Raw genomic sequence first — 22,714 nt, forward strand, 5'->3', positions numbered from 1 at the left:
GCCCCCTGCTGGCAGCCAAGTCTAATCAAACAGGAACTATAATCAAGGCCTTGCTAGCAGCCATGCAAACATGATCACTATCATTACACAATACTTTAGCAAAAAAGCTTGAAGTTGTGCTCAAAACATAATTTAACATTTCAGCTTGTTTAGGTAACTGGCCTCTGCAGCTGTCAACTCAGAAAGGCCAAGTCTCCACTCATTCTTGCCCGCACAAATTTTTATGGGAAGACCACTACCCATTTGTCAGCAACCAATCCATTATAAAGATAGGTATTGATGATGAAATTTACTATGATCGCAATATTCCAGCACACCCCTTTTCTTGATTGAGGAAAAGGGTGTTTGAACAGCTCAACTTCAGTCTGGCACAAGGTCTACTAGCTAATAGTGATCCCTGCCCCCATGTATGCTTTTAACACATCTTAAGATTGGATGCACCCAATGCCAATACTGCAAAATACTTCAGATTAATTAACATCGATATAATGATATTCTCTTCCATACCAGCATCGAGGCAGATTACATTCCATTAGCTGGCATATTGGGAAAGCCATTTCTTCTTTTGTCTGATAACACACTTCCAGAACACAGACAATTCAAGGCTTCTATTACAAGAAATCACCATCAGAGGCAAGAAACAAAGGTTGAGACAGCTTAAAAATAACTTCCCCTCCAATTCTAGGGAGCATGATTACTGAAACTGGTAAATGGGCATTAAGGAAGGTATTGACGTTCTTGGGTCCAATTGTCAACAATGGAATCAAAATCAAGTTAGGAAGCAGACAGTATAGCAGTTTGTGCAGTGACTACAGTGCCTGCGACCAGAGTTAGAATCCAGCGCTGTCTGTAAGGAGTTTTTAAGTCCTCCACATTGACCAGGTGGGATTTCTTCAGGTGCTCCTGCCCTCCAATAACAATTGATGTATTTGGGCTGCATGGGGTTGTGGGCCTGTTACTGTGTTGAATGCATAAAAATTTATAACCGTTACTGCCTGCCCCACGAGGACCTCCTGGACCATTTGTGGAAGCGTCTGCACTTCCACCTTGGCCTCATCATCCCAGAGTCCAAAAATTGGTGTGGAAGCAAATCCCTCTCAACCTTGAAGGACTGCACAGGGCAACAGTTTCCATAAATGTGAACTTGTTAATTGGTTGGAACCAGAAATCAAGAGGAATCAAAATTAAACAGATGTGGAAAGCACGAGATGATGATTAGATTAAATATTCATAATTATTCCTTCAAAAAGGAACAATCTACAGGGGTTTGAGACCAATTGGATAGCTCCTTCTAAGAGTGAGGAGTCAAATCCTTCCTCTTCCCCTACCCACTACCTCCATCATGTTTTAACTGAGTGGCTATAGATTGAAGCACTTGACAAAATTATACCAACAAAAAAATAATAGTTTTACCAGTGTCCAATGCAAAGAGCAGTTCAAACAAACAAATGTCTTCGGAGAAAAACATTATGAAATCAATGAAAGCTGTGAACTTGTACTGTAGTTTGATATATAACCACTATATCCTTGACAATGAATCATGAAATTCAAGCCCAAAGAGGAAATGACATGCCAAAAATTCGAAGTGCAAGAATAAATATTTTAATAGACTTTGTGACAAAGACAGATGATTTGAACTTGAACAGGTGAAAACATTAAATGCCTGTGCCAAGCACAAATAGCAATTACAGAATTAACAGGCAAGTTTTAGAGGCAAACCTAATCAAATAAATTAGCATAAGATTATGGAAATCCAAGGTTTTAATCCAAACAGTCAAAAATACCATTAGCAGTAAATATCTGAAAAAAAGATTACCAACAAGACTGAATAAAAGTTAATTTTAGAATAAAAAAAATATTCAGGGTAACTGACAGTTACCATTGAAGTCTGAAGAAGCTAAGATTTTTTGCTTGGGATTTCTCTTGGAATCCTAACCATCAGAACTAACTGCTATTTTATACCACTGAATGCATTTTAAAAATATGCAAGTGTATGGGAGCCAAAGTGGAGTTGGTACATGAAGATAATGGAGCAAAGGGGCTTAAGTATACCTCCTCCCTCTTCATCTCTTCTCTGGCGGAGGTTCACTCCCAGAGCCTCTGAGGAAGGAAAAAAAGTGTAGTGTACTATCATACCTGGTAGTGCACAGCATAGAGCCTTGAGATCAAACATGCCATAACACAGTAACACAAGGGAGAGAAAATAAGTTTATGACAGGCACAGAAAAATCAGGACCCCTGGTTTACAGTAATTGTGAGGTCAATGCAAATCCTATAGTATTAGTATTATATCACCAGGCACAGTTACATAATCATTGCCACTCTCCTTTCCATTTTGCAGCAATATAATTTAATTTAAAAAATCTGTACATAAATGTTGCATACTGTAAAACCCCTTTTCTTCTCTCCTTTCACAGTGGAGAAAGCACCAAGTGTGCATCCAAATCTAAATACATCTCCGTGGACTGGCAAAATTACTTTGAAAAATTCAACTTCAAAAGGAAAATATCTAATGTATCAAAGAGAAAAAAAGTTATATTTTCAAATGTAGCATCAATAGAAAATATATGCTCGTTAGACATGAAGTTTCCATACAAAATGCATGATTCTATATATATTTTACAAGGCCAATGTGAACAAAACTACATGCAGTAACATAAATTCAGCTTCCTTCACAAGCAATGCTCATGGCTTTAGAAAAGGAATGAGAAAACATTTGTATCAGTAACATAACCAAATATAAAATCCCTTTTAATTTGAAACATTTACAATATCTGGAAGAAATTTTCAAAATATCCAAGTTGCAGGTCAAATAATTCCCAGCATAGAAAAAAGGTTTGAGAAAACATTAATCATTGAATGGTTTAACAAATATAGGCATTTATTTAGATGCAATTTGGGAATGATTGCAATGAGGAACTAAAGGTTGCTACTTTGCCATTTAAATTTATTCTATTGCAAATATTATATGGATGAAGCAAACTTGTATCATATCCAGGATGGCATTTACCAATATTCAAAGTGCTATTATTTGGGATAGCTTCTTTTAAATTACAGAATTAAGTATAGTGAAATTAAGTACATGCGAACAAGCTGGTATATTTAATGTTTTAGTGCACAATGTAATAATTAAAACTTTTGTTATTAAACTTGTTGCTGAATGAATATAAAGTGCAAAGTCAAACCTTCCACCACAATATTCTAAATAAAAATTATAATTAATCTTAAATTTATGCAGAAACAAATCAAGATACATGGTCAGGAAGGGCACATCAAAAATATGGAGCAAATGCAGGCAAATGGGACTGGCCCAGAAAACCAGTTTGGTCAGCATTCCCTTTTCTGCCAGTTGTCTCTTTAATAGTCTTAATATTTCTGTTTAAGGAGCAAAATATTTAAAAGTTCCTTACTTAAAACGAGAATCTAACAAAGATTGAATGCCATTAATATCACTTCTCTGGTTTTTGTTCAACCGCTCCCCCATCACTTCCTTCTCCCTCTCCCTTCAATATCTCCTTTTGCACAGACATGATACATTCTTACCTCCTCCCTTATCATACGCAAATAACGCCTTTTGTTGGTCTGGATTCCTCCCCCAGGCAGCATTGTCTGACTTCTGAGATTTCCTGCTTCTAACTCATTCTGCTTATTCCTTGAACAAAGGCTCAGGACTGAAACACTGGCGATATATCTTTGCTGTTTATGGATGCTGAAAAGACCAGCTGAGTTCCTCCACCATTTTAGAGTGTTTTTACTACAATCACAGCATCTTTTGTCTTTCGTGTTTCACTAGGTTATGAGATTATTCAACAACCAGAAAAACAACCGATTCTTCATTTCAAAAGAAAACGATGGAAATGTTTGAAAACCACTGCTTTAAAGTCACTGAGTCAAATTCCAGGAATAGACTTGCTGGGAAGCCGTGCAGGAGTACGTTTATCAAATGGTCTAGAATCATACTGACTTCAAAATTAATTGATGTGAAAATCCATGCTGCTCTTTCATCAGCACCATCTTTCATGTAGTTAACCACCGTATTTACAGTTCTTAGGCCCCAGGCCCACAACTACCTATACTCAAGAGTGGAAAATAAATGGGAAGAGTTAAAAAAAATATAATTGTCCAGTATAAACCAATTAAATTGTTGGTACAATGAAATAATTATTCCAACAACTCAATATCCAAGTGACTCAGCACTGAAAAAACATTGAAAGGTTTAATACTAGTGAGGCACAGGGTTCATTTACACTGCGTATTGTGGTCAGATTAAACACGCTGCAAACAACTTCAAGTCAACAGCTCAGAAAATAGAATGAGCTAAAAACAAAATGAACAGGGTTCCATTAAAGCCCCATTTTGAAGAACTAGTCTTGAAGTTGGTTTGTGGGCGTCTCTGCGGACAGATGTTCCAGAGAGCCTGTGCTACGACACAAGTGAAATACAGCAGAATTTTTAAAATTGCAAAACAAATGTCTAAGCTTATGCAAAATTTACATAATTTGGATAACTTCAGGGTCATCATCTTGTCATAGCAAGTTCGAAACTATGGTTTACAAAATGTATTGTTTTAGACTCAGGTTCTGTAAAATCTAGATCATAGTCTTGAATACAGTAAATAAGAATAGAGTTAAAATATATTACTGATAAATGAGCTGATCTAATAGAACTAACAGACTAAATTTTAAAATCAAACAATTTAACTACTGTCGAATCCGTTAAAACTGCTGCAAGTTTCTAAGGTGGTCTTCTTTGATCTTTGATCTAGCAGCAGCATTCAAGCCAGAAGTTGTGGCTTTAAATCTGAGTTCCAAGATGCCAGTACAGCACTGTTGCTGCTATCCTTTATTAGAATTTATTTTTTTAATGAGATTGAAAAGATAAACAAATCTACAATTTAAACAGATGCATAAGATCCTAGAACATTGTTTCAGGATTTTCTTTTTGCTTATAATCGCAGGATTTTTTTTATTTTAAGTGACCAAGGAACTTAACAATAAAGACAAAAAATTACTTATTTAGCAATTTGGGCTGATGCATCATAACCACCATCTGATAGGAAAGAAGTAACTGCAATTTATTCCATTGTTTATGCAACAAGTGCTGCTTATTGAATCTCAATTTCAAGTTATATTGTCATGGTGCCAAACTTCCATTACTTGTTTCATCAGGCAATTGATTGAATACATTATCGGGGATCACAGCTGGATGATTAGAGTGTCTCCTAATGGACAATGAAGAAACTGATATTTCAAAATTACAACCACATTTAAACTTTGAAATGAAAGAAAAAGGAGTCACTTTTAATTGTGATAGAATATTAAAGCTAGATGAACAATCTGAAAGACAAGAAGCAAATATAAATTTGCATTCTTTTGCTAATTCCAATGGAACACTGAATGCAAATATTACAGAAATGAAATTAAAGACACTTTAATTAAGGGAGGGGAGAAGTTGATCACATACAAAAATAGCTTGTATCAGACAATACATTAAAAATAGACAAATGATCATTTGTAATCTTTCAATTGCAGTTCTGCCAGTCCATACTCGGGTGATAAATTATGTGAAAATTCCCACTTTAAGCTTCAGGTCCGTAAAACTATCTTCTGGAATTATTTTGCCAACATCCACAACCAATGCCTTGTACCATTGAACCAAGGATTAAAATTATTGTTCACCTAAGCATTGCCTGCAATCATTCAGTTTTAAAAGTCTGATCCCTGGGCTCCAAATCAAATGGAGATCAATCATTCTTTTCCAAACCATCTTTATTTATTTTCTGCATCATACAGCGGCGTACAATGCTGTCGAAACTTCCCAAATAAAAAAGAGCAATTGTACGGAAAAGCCCCATGGTAAAGATCTGAAGAACAAAAAAAAAATCCAGCATTACGCCAATGTAACATTTACATTGCATTTATGCAACTCCTGCATGATGTTCTGAACAAATTATAAAAGATTGCAATTTTCATCTTTTTCCACCCAAACAAAGTGCTTGGATTCCCAAAGGAAAACAATCAAAACAAATTGTCTAACATCAGGAATGGAGAATAAAGTGTAAATGAAATCATACCCAAATCTGACAGGCTGATTGATATGTTTCACCAACATGCAAGCTGCCAAATTTAAAAAGAATTATTATACTGAATAATTAAGCAGAGGAATCAAGGATTGTTATGACAAACAGGAGAAAAGAATTAATATAGTTTAGCTACTATGTTAAATATTACAGGAGGCATAAATGGACATAATGTCTACTCCCATGAGAATCAATATCTTGAACCCTAAATTAGATACACACCCTTCTTCATGAACAAGGTAAAGAGATAATACATAAAACTTGCATATAGAGTAAATGCAATAAGGAAAATGTGGTTGATAGAAACTCTAAGTGGAGGTGGGTGGAAGAAGCAGAATTGAAGAATAAAATTTCAGCAACCATGATAATTAATGTAAATGATGTTGGTGACAATTCATTGTTGTTGATAAATGTGAAGCTTCAGAGACAAGCCCAGACAAGTCAATGCCTAAGGGAAACCCCTATAAACACAAAAGATAAAATATCACACAAGGTACTTGAAGTGCCAGTTGAAGTAGACAAAGACGATGTGGTCAAACAATAATCATGGCTTTTATTAGCAGAAACTCACGGTACAATAATGAAAGACAATAGATGCATACACAGTTATAACCAAGGGGAGTGTCCTTAACAGTAGAGATAATGCACAGCCAATGTTAATACAGCAAGGCTTGCTAGAGGGGAGACAGGTAGCTTGGCAGACATTCACCACTATGTATGGCAGACAAAAAGCAATGTTGCAAGTGTGTAGACCCATACTACAAACAAGAATCATAATGAAGAGCTCAAAAGGTAAAGAAATAAAGCATATAAAAAAGCCAAAATCCTTTTCTGAAACAGCCAAGGATAAGTTAGTTTTGCATTGAAGATTAAAGAGAAAAAACATACATTTGTGGTCAGAAAGAGAGCATGCATGGACAGAAAGAGACAGCTTGGGAAAAACACACACAATGTTCTTTGAAACCTCCGGAGATCAGATTATGATTATTGTTAACCCTGCTTGCTTGCGAGTTGAGTGCACCCAGACGAGCAGATTTTCTGAACTATTGAATGTTATACCTATGAATCTACCAAAACATTTTATACATTTTCCATGAACCCAGTGAGTTTCATGGAATGCTGGAACTCAGACCAGTGAGTTCCATGGTAGCACCAGGTATATCAGATGTGGAACTACTGGAATTTGTGAAGAGATGAAACACAGATTATTGCAGTTTTATAGTTAAGCCTATTGCCAGTAGACTTGTATTGGTAATGATTTAAGTCTAAATCTTGAAACCAAAAACTACAAATTGGCAAATCCTACTGATATTTTTGATTGTACCAATCTGCTTCATCTCGCAGGTTATTAAGAACCTGCAGAGGTGACCAAAGATAAAATGAGAGACAGCAACTTTGCAGCTTGCAAAGATCTCCAATTTGGTGAACAAATCACATCTGTTTAGGTTCAGAGATTCTCTGCAAGGCCTTAATTTTAAACACAATCCCATTAGTCATCATAATAAAATTACATTTGATTAAACTTTCTACTAATTGGACTGTTAAAAATTCATGCAATGATGTGAACCAATTTGCCACCTTTGTTATCAGAGGAACAAGAATCAAATTCCGAAGTACAGGTACACGATCCTTTATCGAGAACCAATGGGGAAAGAGTATGTTCTGAATTTCGGATTTTTCCAGATTTAAGCCCACCCGAATTGTGCTGCCACATCCACCCCCACCCATTCCAGTCGTCCTACCATCTCCCCCCACAGCCGGCCTGACTCGCATTGCTGGTCTCCCCCTCCTCGACCGCCGACTCGCGCTGGTGGTCTCCCGGCCATCTCCCCCCCTCGCCCGCCCAACTCGCGCTGCCATCTCTCTCCCCACTTGCTGGATTTTGGAGCTTTCCGGATTTTAGATGTCTGAATAAAGGATCATGTATCTGTAGTACATTTCAACTTCTGCTTCGCTGCTGAAGGATCAGGCTCTGTGATGCATAACTTTATGACTCTAGAAAACAGGTCCCAAGATGTTTGAAGCCTGTCTCTCTCAAGGTATTACAACAGATTTACTGAATACTTCATTGATACAACACTGTAATGGTTGGTTTTCTTTCCATAAACAAAGCAAAAAAAAAAGATATGGGCCTCAATAGTAATGAATAAAACGTCAGGAGCATGGAGGGTTTAATTTTGCCAGCTTCACTTGACATCAGACTCCTTAAACAGGCCATTTACTCCATACTCCTTCACAGTACATAATAAGTAATCTTCCCAAACATCCTTGAAAAAGTGCACAATTCTTTAGACTTGTGCGAATCCCTGCTCATCTGCCCAAAATGAAGCAGTATTCAGCAACATGACCTCAAGATTCATTGTTGGGAGCATTCAGAACTCCAACATGAAGAGCGATGGGGGACCATCACCTCCTAAGCTTCCTACACAACTGACATTCCAAGCATTTCCTGCCCAACCTGTTACATTAGCTTGGTCAACCACCTCAGAACCTGGGAGAACTGGGATGGAACTTAGTCATCCTCAAACCCAAGGATCTGCTAAAAGAAGACAACTTTAATCAAGGGGACTTCCAAAAAATATTGCTGGAAAGATATTATACCATGGGGATTTCTAATGCATGATCCTCAATTATATTTAAAAGTTATCAGAAAAATATGTAAGAAAAAGTATTCACAAACCTGCTGAAGACCTTCTGTAATAGTGGTTACAGGTGACATACCACAAGTGAGAGAAGATAACATGTATCCATCAGAACCAATTGAACTGTTAAAGTTTCCTTGCTATTTAGTGAAGTAAAAAAATACAATTACAATTGTTGTATTCAACAATAGATCTTTTTCTATGATAAATTTAGAAACATAAAATGAAGTAGGTCATTTAGTTCTTTGGGCTTTCTTCACTATTCAATATAATCATGGCTCATCATCTATTTCGGTCCTCTATTCCACCTTTTTCTGAAAGTCCTTTATCCCTTTAACATTTATCTATACTCAGGAAGAGGGTAATTAATTACTTGACCTTCCTTCTAGTTCACCACCTTCTGGTTGAAGATATTTCATCACAACTTCTCAAAATTAATACCCTGTAACTCAAGCCTGTGATCCTGGGGTTGGATCTAACAGCTTTCAAGAATATCCACCCCAAATCATTTGAGTAGTCCTAATAGAATTTTATAGATCCCTCTTGTCTGAACAACAAGTATAAATATCTCTCCTCGTACAGCAATCCTGCACTCCCTTTATATTGATGATTTTAAACTGAATAACATCAATCACATCATTGTTTTATACAATCCTTAATATAGATCATTAATATTGTTCCATTACAAAAATCACATCCATGGTTTAGGAATTCATCACAAAGTCAAATAACATACAGCAACAAAGTCCAAATTACTGCACATTGTATATTCAGATACAATGATTATGATTGTTTGTAACTGAGGGAAGAACCAATAAGAATTAAGTTATATTTTGTCTGGTTGCATTTTTGCTCTATGATATTTTCAATCATTTGATCAAGGTAGCAATAATTATTCCCTTTGTAAAGTTGTGCAGGAATTGCCAGTTTCAAGATAAAATAGATCAAGTCACTTAAACCTGATTTTTTCCAAATTTGTCAATTATAAAATCTGATCAATCCGGTCACAATCATAGTTATTTCCCGATCTCTGGTTCAGTGCTGTGGTCATCTTCTGTAAATATGTACCCAGACTAGATAAAATATCAGCAAAGCCAAGGATGATAGAGGTCATGGAGTAGATAAAAATTGACGGGAAGAATATGCTATAAAGATGGGTTGGGAAGGGTGGGGGGTAAAAGAGGAGGAGGAGAGAAAAAAGGGCACAGGTCCACCAACAAGAGGTCATACGTGGAAGGAGATAAGAAAATAAGAGAGAGAAGAGAGGCGAGAGAGATCTATGTTAATGCCATCTGGTTGGAGAGTGCCCAGATGGAATATTAGGTTTTCTTCCTCCAATCTGCAGGTAGTCTTGGCTTAGCGGTGCATGACACCATTGCGGGAATTAAAGTGCAGGGTGAGTAAGAGAGAAGGGTTGCCAAAGTCATCCAATCTTTCCTTTTGGGAAGTAGAAATGTTACCTTGTTGAATAAAGGTTGCAATAATATCTATAGTGCTTACAGCATAATTATTTAACATGAATAATAGGCCATGCTCAAGAAACAATTTTTGACAAACCCAACTTTTTTTGTAATAGAAGACTAATGAAGTGTAGTGTTTCCCCCCTCCCCCACCCCACCACAGAGACTTTAAAATACATTTGAGAAACCAACTCCTTAAGGACTGGTCAACATAGTCAAGGGTCATGGATGAGGATGGTTTGTGCCAACTTGGATTTAAAAGAGCATTTGTAAATAAAGCAGCAAGTCATGATAAACTATTCATTTTACCAAAGGATGTGGCCCAAGGATTAGTGCTCGTTTTTGTGACTTAGGACAATCAAATGGAGCACAACTAAATGCATCAACGGTAGCAGACTTTTGTTCACGCCTTTCTAAACATGGATGATTTGAATCAAAGGAAACTGTGAGATTAGTTGATTGGTCTGACATAACAGATATAATTTAATGTGTGGATTCAATTTAATGAAGTGTTTTTCCCAGAGTGATAGGAGAGGTATAAGTGATAGGGGTGGAATGGTTAGTACAACACTATTGTAGTCCCAGCAACCCTGGTTCAAATCCACTGCCATCTGTAAGGAGTTGGCACATTTCCCCTGTGTCTGCGTGCGTTTCCTCCAGGTCTACTGGTTTCATCCCACCCTTCAAAAATAAAAAAAATGTATTGGGTTGTAGGTCAATTGAGTGTAATTGGGTGGCGTGGACTCAAGGGCATGTGTACAGTTCAATTTAAACAGAGAGTGTGACACAATTCTACACTATGTGGGGAAAAAAAAACATTCTACCAAGATCCTTGAAGTTGATAGAACATTAAGAGTAATTAGTATGGAATAAGAGATGCTGGGCTTCACAAACTCAAGATGCTGATCACAAAAGCAAGGAATCCATGCTAAATTGTTACTCATTTCTTGTTGAGTCATTTGAGCAGTATCCTGTTCTGATAGCATAGCTTAGGAAAGACAAGAACAGGAACTTCAAAGACTACAGCTTTTAGCTGCAGTTAGAATTTTCTTGTTAAGGAAAAAGCAGCATTTTGGAGAATTTGATTAAGGTTTGCATGACTAAGACAAGCTTAGATAGACAAAAGCTACACCAATTAGTGGAGATACAAGATCTAGACCAGCTATTCTAAATGGGGGCCAAAGCACATTTAAATAAAAGCCTCATTTTTTTTTAACCTCCACTACATAAATATTTTTTTTAATTTAAATGTAGTCAGTACAGGTCTTGATAGGGGTCATGTGCCCCACGATGAGTGGGATCAAGAAGTTTTTCTAATGTATTCACTGTGGTGGGTGGGGGGGGGGGTGAAGGTTGGGACAAATACGGACTTTGGATGCATATGTACATGAATGGCTTTGTTTATTGGATTTCGTAAGTCTGTGAAAACTAAAATAAAATATAAAAAAACAAAGCCTTAAAAGTATGAGAATGGCTGGTCTAGAATAATGGACTCAAGGTTCTGGAAAAAGATGCAGTGCATTTTTTTTTAAAGTATCAAATACCAAAGGCTTAGAAATTCCCATAAACAAGAGCAGTAAAAATGGATAAAAGAAAATAGGAAGGGAACTTGACAGGCATAAACTTAAGAGCTCAAAAAGATAGAATCATGGACTTGATAGGTCAAACAACAACTTCCTTTGCCATTATAACAGAATCACCCTAAATAGACTACATGCAGTAGGGTAGCATGGTTATGGACACCATTAACTGCACCACTTCGGGGTTTTAAAACTCCAGTCCCAATAGCTTAAATATATCTGAAACAAGCACCAATGACCAAACCTAATGTATTGTAGAGCTGCCCCTAATGAGATATGAACTTAGATATGTAACCTAAATACAATCAGTAAATTATCAATGATGTTTAAAGCACAGGAACTTATGAAATACAAATGCTCCCAAGGTGTGAGGAAAGTGATGGGGAAGGAGGGTAGAGGGTGTATCGAGCATCAACATCACTTCTTGGTAGAACTAACACAAGCCTTGAATTCCACTAATGCAAGGGAAACCCTAAGATTTAAGGTAGAGATCTGGAGATTCAGACTACCTCATTTCCCCATTTTGTTTAGAGGGGGTTAATACATCAACATTTTCTGAGACCGTTAAAAAAATAAACTGTGCCAATAATTTAGAAGCCTTTCATTACAATTTTCTCTTTTTGATACTTACCACAGCATCTTTTACGACCATTTTTGCCACTTGATCTGGCTGACATAATCCTGATGTTTCAGAAATCATTTTTGTCTCCAATGGCTAAAATAAAAAAATCTCAGTTCATATATAACTAAAGACACACAATAAACCTATCACAGGAACTTAATTAAACCCACCACAACTGGATATTCAAATCCCTTGCAAACAAGGTTTCTGTTCATTCGGAGTCTTTTGTGGAGGTGACAAAGGTGTTGATGAGGGTAGGGCAATGGATGTGGTCCATATGGACTTCAGTGAAGCATTAGACAAAGACCCTCATGGTAGGCTGAACCAGAAGATTAGGCATATGGGAGTGATGGTGACATGGTAGATTGGATTCAAAATTGGTTTGGGCATCAAATACAGAGGACAGTGGTAGAGAGGCGTTATTTTAACTAGAGATCAGTGTTCAGTGCTGGTCTGCAGGGTTCAGCGCTAGAACCTCTATTAATTTAAAAAATAATAATTCAAGAAATCTTCTTTGGCTTGGCTTCGCGGACGAAGATTTATGGAGGGGGTAAAAAGTCCACGTCAGCTGCAGGCTCGTTTGTGGCTGACAAGTCCGATGCGGGACAGGCAGACACGATTGCAGCGGTTGCAGGGGAAAATTGGTTGGTTGGGGTTGGGTGTTGGGTTTTTCCTCCTTTGCCTTTTGTCAGTGAGGTACAGCAGAGCAATAGGCTCTTCCAATCCATATGCCTGTACCACCCAAATACACATTGACGTTTTTGGATGGTCCACGTACTGGATTCGATCCTGGGTCATTGGTGCTGTAACAGTGTTGCCCTAAATGTGCCTCTGTGGATAAACGAGATGGACTCAAATGCAGGTGGACTGGTTAGTAAGTTTGCAAATAAAATTGTGAGGTGGAGTTGTGGATAGTGAGGAATGTTGTCAAAGAACACAGCAGAATATAGATCTATTGGAAATTTGGGTGGAGAAATAGAATGGAGTTTAATCCAGCTAAGAGCAAGGTGTTGCACTAATGCAAGAAGAAAGTATACAGTGAATGGCAGGACTTTAAGGAGCATTGATTTGGAGAACTATCTTGGAAAGCAAAGTCACAGCTTTCTGAAAGTGGATAACATGCTAAAGAAGGCGTATGGATGGCATGCTTGCCTTCATCTGTCAGAGAGCAGTTCATAAGTTGGCTAGTTGTGTTACAACTGTATAAAACTTTAGTTAGGCCACCTTTGGAGTTCTGTGTGCAGTCGTGGTTGCCATTACATGAAAGATGTGTAAGCTTTGAAGAGTATAGATTTTTTAGCACACTGGACAGTAAAATTTTATCAGAGAGATTGGACAAAGTTGGACTGTTTTCTCTGGAGCAGAGGCTGAGCAGGTGATCTGATAGATGTTATCAGGGGAGATAGAGTCTTACCCAACAGTGAAAAGGTTGAATACCAGGCAGAACAACTTTAAGGTGAGAGGGGAAAAGATTGAAGGAAATTTACAATGGAAGCTTTTATGCTTTTGTTCCACACAAAATGGTAGATGATTAGAATGGGTTGTTAAGGGTGGTGGAAGAAGCAGTTATGATACCAATGATTAAGAAGCATTTAGATGGGCACATGAACATGCTGAAAAGAACATGTGCATGCAGACAAGATTAGTTTAATTTGGCATCATGGCTTGTCAAGAGCCTATTTTCTGTGCTCTCGTTTGTTCTCAAATCACTTATTATTTTAGTTTTACTTCCAATAGAATGGACTTGGTAATAAAATTATCAATGAGACCCACTTTGGATTTTTATTTTGAGGACTTTAAAATAATTTAGGTGGACAGCCTTTCAAATTTTTTGCAAATCTTTTGCAATGAATCACATTTAATTGATCCAATTCCTCAAGTCCACGATAAACTCTCCTATTTCACAATTTGTGGACACTAGGATACATTTTAATTTACTGTCAAAGCCATGACAATTGGATTGCCAACTTGTAAATTATTACCTCTAAGATTTGTACTAATCAACAAGCAAACAAAAACCCAGATTCATTTTAAATGGGCTAATTCCAAAGCAAATTTTTTTTTAAAGTAGTTAATCTAACCTAAGGATTAGCATGGTTTATAAAACCATCCATTGGTTTTGGGATCTTCACGCCGTCATTTGCTTTACAATCAGAAAATTTTGCATTCTCAGCAGTTCTATTTTGAACTCAAGGCTCAGTTTTCGTAATGTTTGAATTTATAAGTTTGGTAAAGGCTCATATATGAAGGATCTGCATAGTTGAAGAACGTGTAACAACTCCTGCATCTCCACAGAGGAATCAGCAAGAGGTCACAGACTTTCTCAAATACTCAATGGTTAAAAATCAAAAGCAGATTAAATATACGTGCATCTTTCTCTGAATAAATATATATATATATTTTTTAACCTTGCTTTTATTTTCCTCCTGAAATCCAGGTGTATCTGTGTCAGGAGGGTAAGCAACTGTAATGTAGATATTATATGGCTTCACCTAGAAAACATCAACAAATATGAAGCATAAAAATTAAAAAAAAAGTTGAGTGAAATTGAGCAAACCAGACAGAGAAACAACATCTCTCAAATTTTCAATTTAATTGAACTGTTCGTGGCAAAATCGTGTACATCCTCGTCATCCCTGTTATTCAGCTTGGTCAGACACAATTATTATGATGGAGCTCTAAACACATTCTCAATGAGAGATTCAGGTATGAATACATTTATTCTGTCCTATATTGAATTGAAGCTCAACAGCAGGCAGCAGTACTGCAACAGCAGAAAAGGAAGAGGCACACAATCGTTCAGATTTGCTGATTCTGACCTTGTCGCCCCTACTCTCAACTCAGAAGGACAGAGGTGTGGTAAACAATGAAAACTATTATTAAAACTGATTTTAATGTTACAATGCACAAATTAAAAATTAGTGAACATAATATACAATTCCCCATTCATATTGCCCACATGAGGTATACAATCCAGTGATCTTTGGGGGATCAGAGGTGGAGAGGGTCAACAAATTTTTGGGAGTCAATATCTCTGAGGACTCTTCCTGACCCAACACACTAATGGCATCATGAAGAAAGCATGTCAGTGCCTCTACCTCCTCAGGAGTTTGTGGAGGTTTGATAATGACACCAGAAACCCTTGGAAATTTCTACAGAGGTGTGATGGAAAGTGTGCTAACCATCTGATTCAGTCTGGCATGGGGACACCAATACCCCTGAGTGGAAAACCGTCCAAAAGATAAAGGTCACAGCCCAGGACATCACAGGCAAAACCCTCCCAACTATCAAGAACAGGAAACACTGCTGTTGGAGAGCAGCAGCAATCATCAAGGATTCACTCCCTCCAGTACACGGTTTATTCTTGCTTCTGCAATCAGGAAAGAGATTATAGGAGCCACAAGGCTCACTCCACTAGATTCAGGAATAGCTGCTACCCCTCCACCAACAGACTTCTCAACAAGAAATTCAATCAGAGACTCATTTATGTGTGCACTTGTAATGGAAGATTCTAACCTATTTTTTAACCTTTTTTTCTTAATTTCCAGCTCTTGGTTCTGCAGAGCTGAGAACCTAATTGTTTTTAGAATCAGCAGACATAAGCAAAATTCCACCGAGGGGCCAGAGATTCTGTTATCTGAAGAAAGGACATCTGTGTACTGAGAACATTTAATCTTCCTGCTTGTTTTGGTCACAGACTGTCAGAGGCCTAGCCTTGATGTAGAATAAACCATTGTATTCAAAATGATAAGCTGAAAATTATGTTATTCGTTAATTAACCTAGCATGCTAGCTTGCTTGCTTATCTTTCTTGCTGTGCTGGGAATAGGTGCTTGGGTAAGCAGTTTTTGGGTAATATAAGCCATGGTCCCGCTGCTGAAGTTTGAGACTCTCTGAGAGGTGGCAACATCTCTCAGCAAGAAGAAGAACTTCTGGAGTCCAGCCAACGTCCCGGTCAGGGGAGGTGGAGAAGCTGCTACCGGCGCTCTGACAACCTACTACAAGTGTGCAGTCATTGCCTCGCTTCAGCAGTTGGGACCAGTCCAAGCGTTGATAAGTATAGTTGGGAAGGGCTTGCATATTGTAGTGTGAAATCAGCTTTTGAATTTGTAATAAACATTTGTATAATCTGAACTGCTCTCGGTGTGTGTGTCTATTTTCTTTCGGTAGTTCAAACACTGTGACCAATCTAAAACGAACAAAATGAGAGATATAAGTTTACCCAAGACAGCACTTTATTGATTTTTTGTTCTCTCTGTATTGCATAGTTTGTTTACATTCTTTATTTGTTTACGTGTATAATCAGTGTACAGGTTTTTTTTTTGGACTACCATTAAGTGGTAATTCTGCCTCGCCTGCAGGAAAAAGAATCTCAGGGTTGTATGTGATGTCATGTTTGTACTCTGACAATAAATCTGAAAGAGCCTTGAAACAAAAAAATGCATTATGGTATTACAAAAGCATTCACGGAGTTTTCAGGGTTAAGTTCAATCAATGATTGCCCTTATAAGCACACAATCATTTACGGCAAAGATAATTTGGTATGTGTGGAAACAAAACAATGTTGCTTTAAATGATTTTGAAAATTTATTGAAATATCACTATTTGAATTATGTTAAATTGAAAGATGGATGAATGTTTAAAACTCCCAAATATCAAAAATGTCTTTGCATTCAAGCGATGAATTTAAGTCATGATCGCTCACTCTCACCTGCCATGGTTCCCTGTTAAGAATGCCAAGTATATCCAAGTAAGTGTGATACTTCCTAAGGAAATATTTGGCTTTCTATATGTACACAACAAAGAATGTGCTTATATGTACAGTGACTTTTGCTTGCCAATCATAAGCTATTTAAAAGCAATGATAGATTTTCAAATCAAGGTGGGTGCATTATCTTTTACTTCACCTGTCCCCCTTATAATTCTTTACTGAATTAGAAAACAAAATAAATAATGGTCCTGCTGTACAACAGTGTTTAAAAAATACAAGGAAACCCAATAGGGATATTAACACATACAAAGTCTGAAAAGGAGATTTGAAAAATACCTGCAATGTACAAAAATTGATGGACATACCTCCATTTGAAGTGATTCAGCTAATCCACGAAGAGCAAATTTGGATGGAGAATAGGCTGTGTATCCAAATAACCCTAATTGTCCTGCTTGGGATGAAACAAACACTATCCTTCCCATCCTCCTTTCCTTCATGGTATGAATGACGGCCCGGGTAGGATAAACACTACCCAGATAATTGACCTCCATTAATCTCTGGAGAGAATGATACATAACATAAATCAAAACTAATATTCAAGTAATTTAAAGTGCTTAGATAAAATATGAAGAAATCAATTTTGCAAATAGTTAATTCGCACAGAATTTGGCATGTTAAAGTTAACACCAAAACATTATTTTTTAAAATACACAAGTTCATATGAAGCCTGCTGCACAACCAGCCTTAAAAATCTTATTTAATTTAGTGAAATAGGCAAGCAATTCACTTGATAATTCATGCAGTAAGATTTTGCCATTATGCTAGAGATGTTACTTGCCAACTACATATCAGCAGAATGGATTATTCAGCAATTTAGTTTTTTGTGGTTGTCTTGAGGGAGCATATAGTTCTTTTACAGATATTGAATCAGTCTTTGGCACTTTAAAGTTGTCACGATCGAAAGTCATTCAGGAAAACACTGGTGTTACATTTATTGGTTGTAACAAAGAATTGGCAAACCAGGAACAGTCAAACATGACTACGTAACAATTAACTTAAATTAATTGCTGCAGAACCAGAAGGGGTATTAACATCCTACAGGCCTCAACCACAAATGTTTTAATGAAATGGAGGAGAAACAAAAACAGCTATTTCTTCCCATGTTTTGCAGACTGGTAAATGGAGAACAAATTGTTCTCTGTTCAATTAAAATGTAAGACAAGAAACATTTTTTTCTATCACATAGCAGACCAACTCTTCAAATTACAGCAATTTGTATCAATTTCCAGCAAATGGGGATGTCAGCTATGCAACTGCATGGGAGAATTATTTCTCATAAACTGTACACAATTTAGGCTCGTTGCTCTTTAAGTAAGCCAACATTGTTAGTGAAGGACAGACCAAATCAGAGTACGATTTGGCCTGTGACTCCTTATATTTTTCTGTTATGTGGCCCACAACCAAAAAAGTTTGGCTACCCCTGCTCCAAGTCATGCACCATCTTGACAATGAAATGTAATACCTCTCCTGGAACTCCCTACTCAACAGTACGATGGGAGTACTTTCACCAGAGGTGGTTCAAGGTGAATTCTACAGCTATTAGTGATGGCAATAAATGTAACTTTACCATCTATTAGTGATGGCCTTGCTATGAATGCATGTCAGCATGGGAATGGGACCGAGAAATGAAATGGATTGCTACTGGATATCCTTGTTGTTAAAGCAAACAAAGCAAAGGTGCTGAACGAAGTGATTTCTCAGTCTGAGATCAGTCTTCCTGCTGGAGAGGAGACCACAATGTAAGCACTTGATGACCCCAGCAGATTCCAAGCGAAGTGTTGCTTCACTTGGAAGGACTGTTTGGGGCCCTGAATGGTGGTGTTGGAGGAGGGTTGGGCACAAGTATAGCAATTTCTGCAGTCATAGAGGTAGGTGCCAAGGGAACAATTAGTGGGAAGGGATAAGTGGACAAGGGAGTCACCAAGGGTGTGATCCCTGCAGAAGGCAGAATGGGGAGAAGAGGGGAAGGTAAAAGCACACAGTGCAGGACAAACTCAGCAGATCAAACAGTGTATTTTCTTGAGCAATGGTAAAAATACATAACCGTTGCTTCAGGCTTGAGCCCTTCATCAAGTGGGAAAGTGTCTGATGATGAGATCATATTGCAGGTGACAGAAATTGTGGAGCCTAATGGGGTGTTAGATGGAGATAAAGCAAATTCTGTCATTGTTGTGTCTGGGGGCAGAAGGGGCCAGGGCATGCATGTGGGAAATGCAAGACATGCGCGCGAGGGATGAATTGATGGTAATGGAGGGAAGGTACGTTTTTTTGAAGGAGGTTATTTTGGATAACCTCACAAAGAAGAATTTGTCCTGTGAGCAAATGTGACAGAAATGGAGGAATTGTGAAGAAGAAAAAATATAGAATCCTTACAGGGGATAGGGTGTGAAGAGGTGTAGCCAAGGTAACTGTGGGAGTTGGGGTTTGTTTCCTGAAATGGAGAAAGAGATTGAGAAAGGGGAGAGTGTTGCCAAGTGAATTTGAGGTCAGGTTGGAAGTTGGCAGCAAAATGGATGAAATTGTTGAGCTCATCATGGGTACATGAGGTAGCACCAATGTAGTTGTCAATATAGTGGAGGAAGACTTAAGGAGCTTTGCCTGTCTAGATGTGCAGCATATATTGTTTCACAAAGCCAATATATATTAAAAAAAAATCAGGCATAGCTGGCTACTCCTTTGACCTGGAGAAAGTGGGATGAGTCAAAAGAGAATGTGAACAATTTCTGCCAGCCAGAGGAAGGTAGTGGTGGAGAGGGAATGGTTGGGTCTGTTGTTGAGGAAGATACTAAAGGTTTGGGGGGCTTCCAAGTTCTAACAGTTCTTCCAAGTGAAGCAACAGTTCACTTACAATCTGCAGGGGCTATCTACTCCATCTAGTCTCCTTGACGTTGGAGAAACTGGACATAGACTGGGATATTGTTTTGTTGAGCACCTTCGTTCTGTCCAATGTAACAGCGGGATCTCTCAGTGGCAACTCATTTCAATTCCCCGCCACTTCCCATGCTGACATGACTGTCCATGGTCTCATGCACTGCCCAACTGAGATCACCCACAAATTGGAGGAACAACACCATGTATACCATCTGGGCCCTGTCCAACCAGACGCCATTAATAACGTATCCAATTTTCATTATGACCCTCCTCTCCCCATCTTCTTTTCCTATCCCCATGTCTCCTTTCCTCCAGCTCCACTTCCCTGGTCTCTCACTCTCTCTTTTCCGGTTCCTCTGCCTCCTTTCTTCCAGCTCTGTATTCACAGAGTTACCCACCTCCCCTGATCAATTTCCAGCTTTTCTTTCCTGCCCTCTTATTCATATCCACCTAAGGCCTCTTGGCTATTGGCCCATGCTCCTCATCCTGCCTCTTCTTCCCTCCTCCCCTAACTTTTTTTATTCAGGTGCCTGTCTGCTTTTGGCTCAGGCTGAGAACATTGGTTATATATCTTTGCCTCTGGACTCTGCAGGACTTGCTGAGTTTCTCCAGCAAATTTTTGTATTTACTACAATCACAGCATCTGCACTTTGTTTCACATCTAATTGTTGCCACTGTTCTGTAGAATACTAGCACCATTAAACATTTCCATTCACACAAATTAATAGTACATTCCTTGAAGTTATGGGCACATATTTTAAAAAAAACTAGCCATTTGACTATACATATCCTACGGAAATCGTAACAATTTAATATTTTAGTGGACAAACAAGGATTTAGAAAGATTAAACACTTTTCTTAGCAAAGACATCTATGTTGAAAATAGAGAATGTAAAAGAGTAAAGAATATTTACTGTGTAAACATCATGGGAACTGTATAGCTTGATTTTCTGTACACATTCCCAGAAGTACTGTATTCCACTTTATGAAAAAAAAATCTAATTTTATTAAAGCCAATGACTCACGCTAAAAAATTCAATATCAACATCTTCAAACTTTGCAGCAACTGATATTCCAGCACAATTTATCAGCATATCCACTGGTCCCAACTTCTCCTGTGCCTAGAGAGAGTTAAATTTTAATGTTTCAATAGAAATGTCAATTTGAAAAAAAGAGAAAGATGACCATTTGTGAACATTTTAAAATAGCAAGTCACGCCTAAAACAACCAAACAACAAATAGATGGAGAAATTTCCCAAGCCAAACAGCAACCACCAAGTTCTTCTGGCAGTTTGCCCAAGATTCCAGCATCAGTTTCTTGTGTCTCCACTAAAATAATCAAACCATTTTTCGATGAATATACTGCCTTGGGTTAAAAAAAAACAATAATTGATTTAAATTATTTATTTTAAAAATTAAACAACTTAATTTTATATTTCAAAAGGAAAAGATTATAATACTCATTTTTTTTGTTTGGAAAATACATATAGTAGCATTGTTAGTTTCATGCAGACCCCAGATGACCTTTAAGTTCAGTAAAATTGTGGTTATCTAGAATTCCATCCATCAAAAGCCTCAAGCAATTGGCAAAAAAAAAGTTGCAGTCAATAAATAGGTAAAATCGGGAGGAGTCACGTGATGGAGTAGTGGCCGGACGGTGAACTCCAGCCCTCTCCAGAAAAGTCGGGAAAAACGAGAGAAAATACAAAGGCACAGAAATACAAGTTAAAGAAAAGTGAATATAAAGGTGGAAAGAAGATGGAGACAAAAGGAGAAAAATCAAAATCAACGGAAAGAAGAGAGGAAGAGAAGACAACGGAGGAAAAAGGTGAAGGCCTTACCTGTCCGAAGAGGCCCGCTGCGGAGAGAAGACCCCACTACCTCAGGTCGGTAGAAAGAGAACTACAACAATGGCTCACAGAGCCGAGTAAAAGTGCGCAACCGCGCATGCGCGACTCCTCGCGCATGCGCGATGCGCATACAAAAAAACACACCGACGGGAGGGGGGACCAGCTGGGGAGTCGATCTCCACAGCCGGCAACGACAGCTGCAGAACACCTGCAGCAAGAAGACACCACAGAAGACAATGGAAACAAGAAAGAAGAGGAGGAAAGGGCAGCAAAGAAACAACAGATGGTCAACCTAGAGGAAGAAGAAGAGGAAGAGGAAGAGTACAGGGAAATAGAAGAAGAAAAGATAGGCAAGGTAAAGGAGGTACTTGCTCTTGTTAGAGGATACATGGAGTCATTTAAAGAATGGCAAACACAGGAATTCAATGATTTAAGAAGAAGAATAAACAACACAGAAAAGAAAATAAATAAAATGGATATGACCTTAACAGAAATGGGGAAAAAAATGGACAAGATGGAAGAACGGGCAATAGCAGCAGAAATGGAGGTAGAAGACTTAAAAAAGAAATTGGAGGAATCTAATAAAAAAACTAAAGAGACACAAGAATTACTAGCCCAAAAAATAGATATAATGGAAAATTATAACAGAAGAAATAACATAAAGATAGTGGGCCTTAAGGAAGATGTAGAAGGCAAGAATATGAGGGAGTTTATAAAAGAATGGATCCCTAAGGCCCTAGGATGTCCAGAACTACAGCAAGAAATGGAAATAGAAAGGGCACATAGAGCATTGGCCCCTAAACCACAACCACAACAAAAACCAAGATCTATTGTAGTAAA

General features: G+C 37.9%; 1 protein-coding gene across 1 annotated transcript in view; it reads right to left on the minus strand.

Moving 5' to 3' along the window:
- Positions 1–1,579: 1,579 nt before the first annotated feature.
- kdsr (3-ketodihydrosphingosine reductase) overlaps positions 1,580–22,714 on the minus strand; it is a 45,189-nt gene continuing 24,054 nt past the window's right edge. The window contains exons 5-10 of the mRNA XM_069931003.1: positions 21,050–21,145; positions 17,459–17,650; positions 14,792–14,875; positions 12,393–12,476; positions 8,760–8,861; positions 1,580–5,863 (exon numbers count right to left, since the gene is read on the minus strand). Coding sequence (XP_069787104.1) covers positions 5,744–5,863; positions 8,760–8,861; positions 12,393–12,476; positions 14,792–14,875; positions 17,459–17,650; positions 21,050–21,145 — 678 coding nt within the window. The 3' untranslated portion in view covers positions 1,580–5,743. The remainder of the gene's footprint in view (positions 5,864–8,759; positions 8,862–12,392; positions 12,477–14,791; positions 14,876–17,458; positions 17,651–21,049; positions 21,146–22,714) is intronic.

This window comes from Narcine bancroftii, chromosome 1 (assembly GCF_036971445.1).
Source record: "Narcine bancroftii isolate sNarBan1 chromosome 1, sNarBan1.hap1, whole genome shotgun sequence".
Classification (NCBI taxonomy): Eukaryota; Metazoa; Chordata; class Chondrichthyes; order Torpediniformes; family Narcinidae; genus Narcine; species Narcine bancroftii.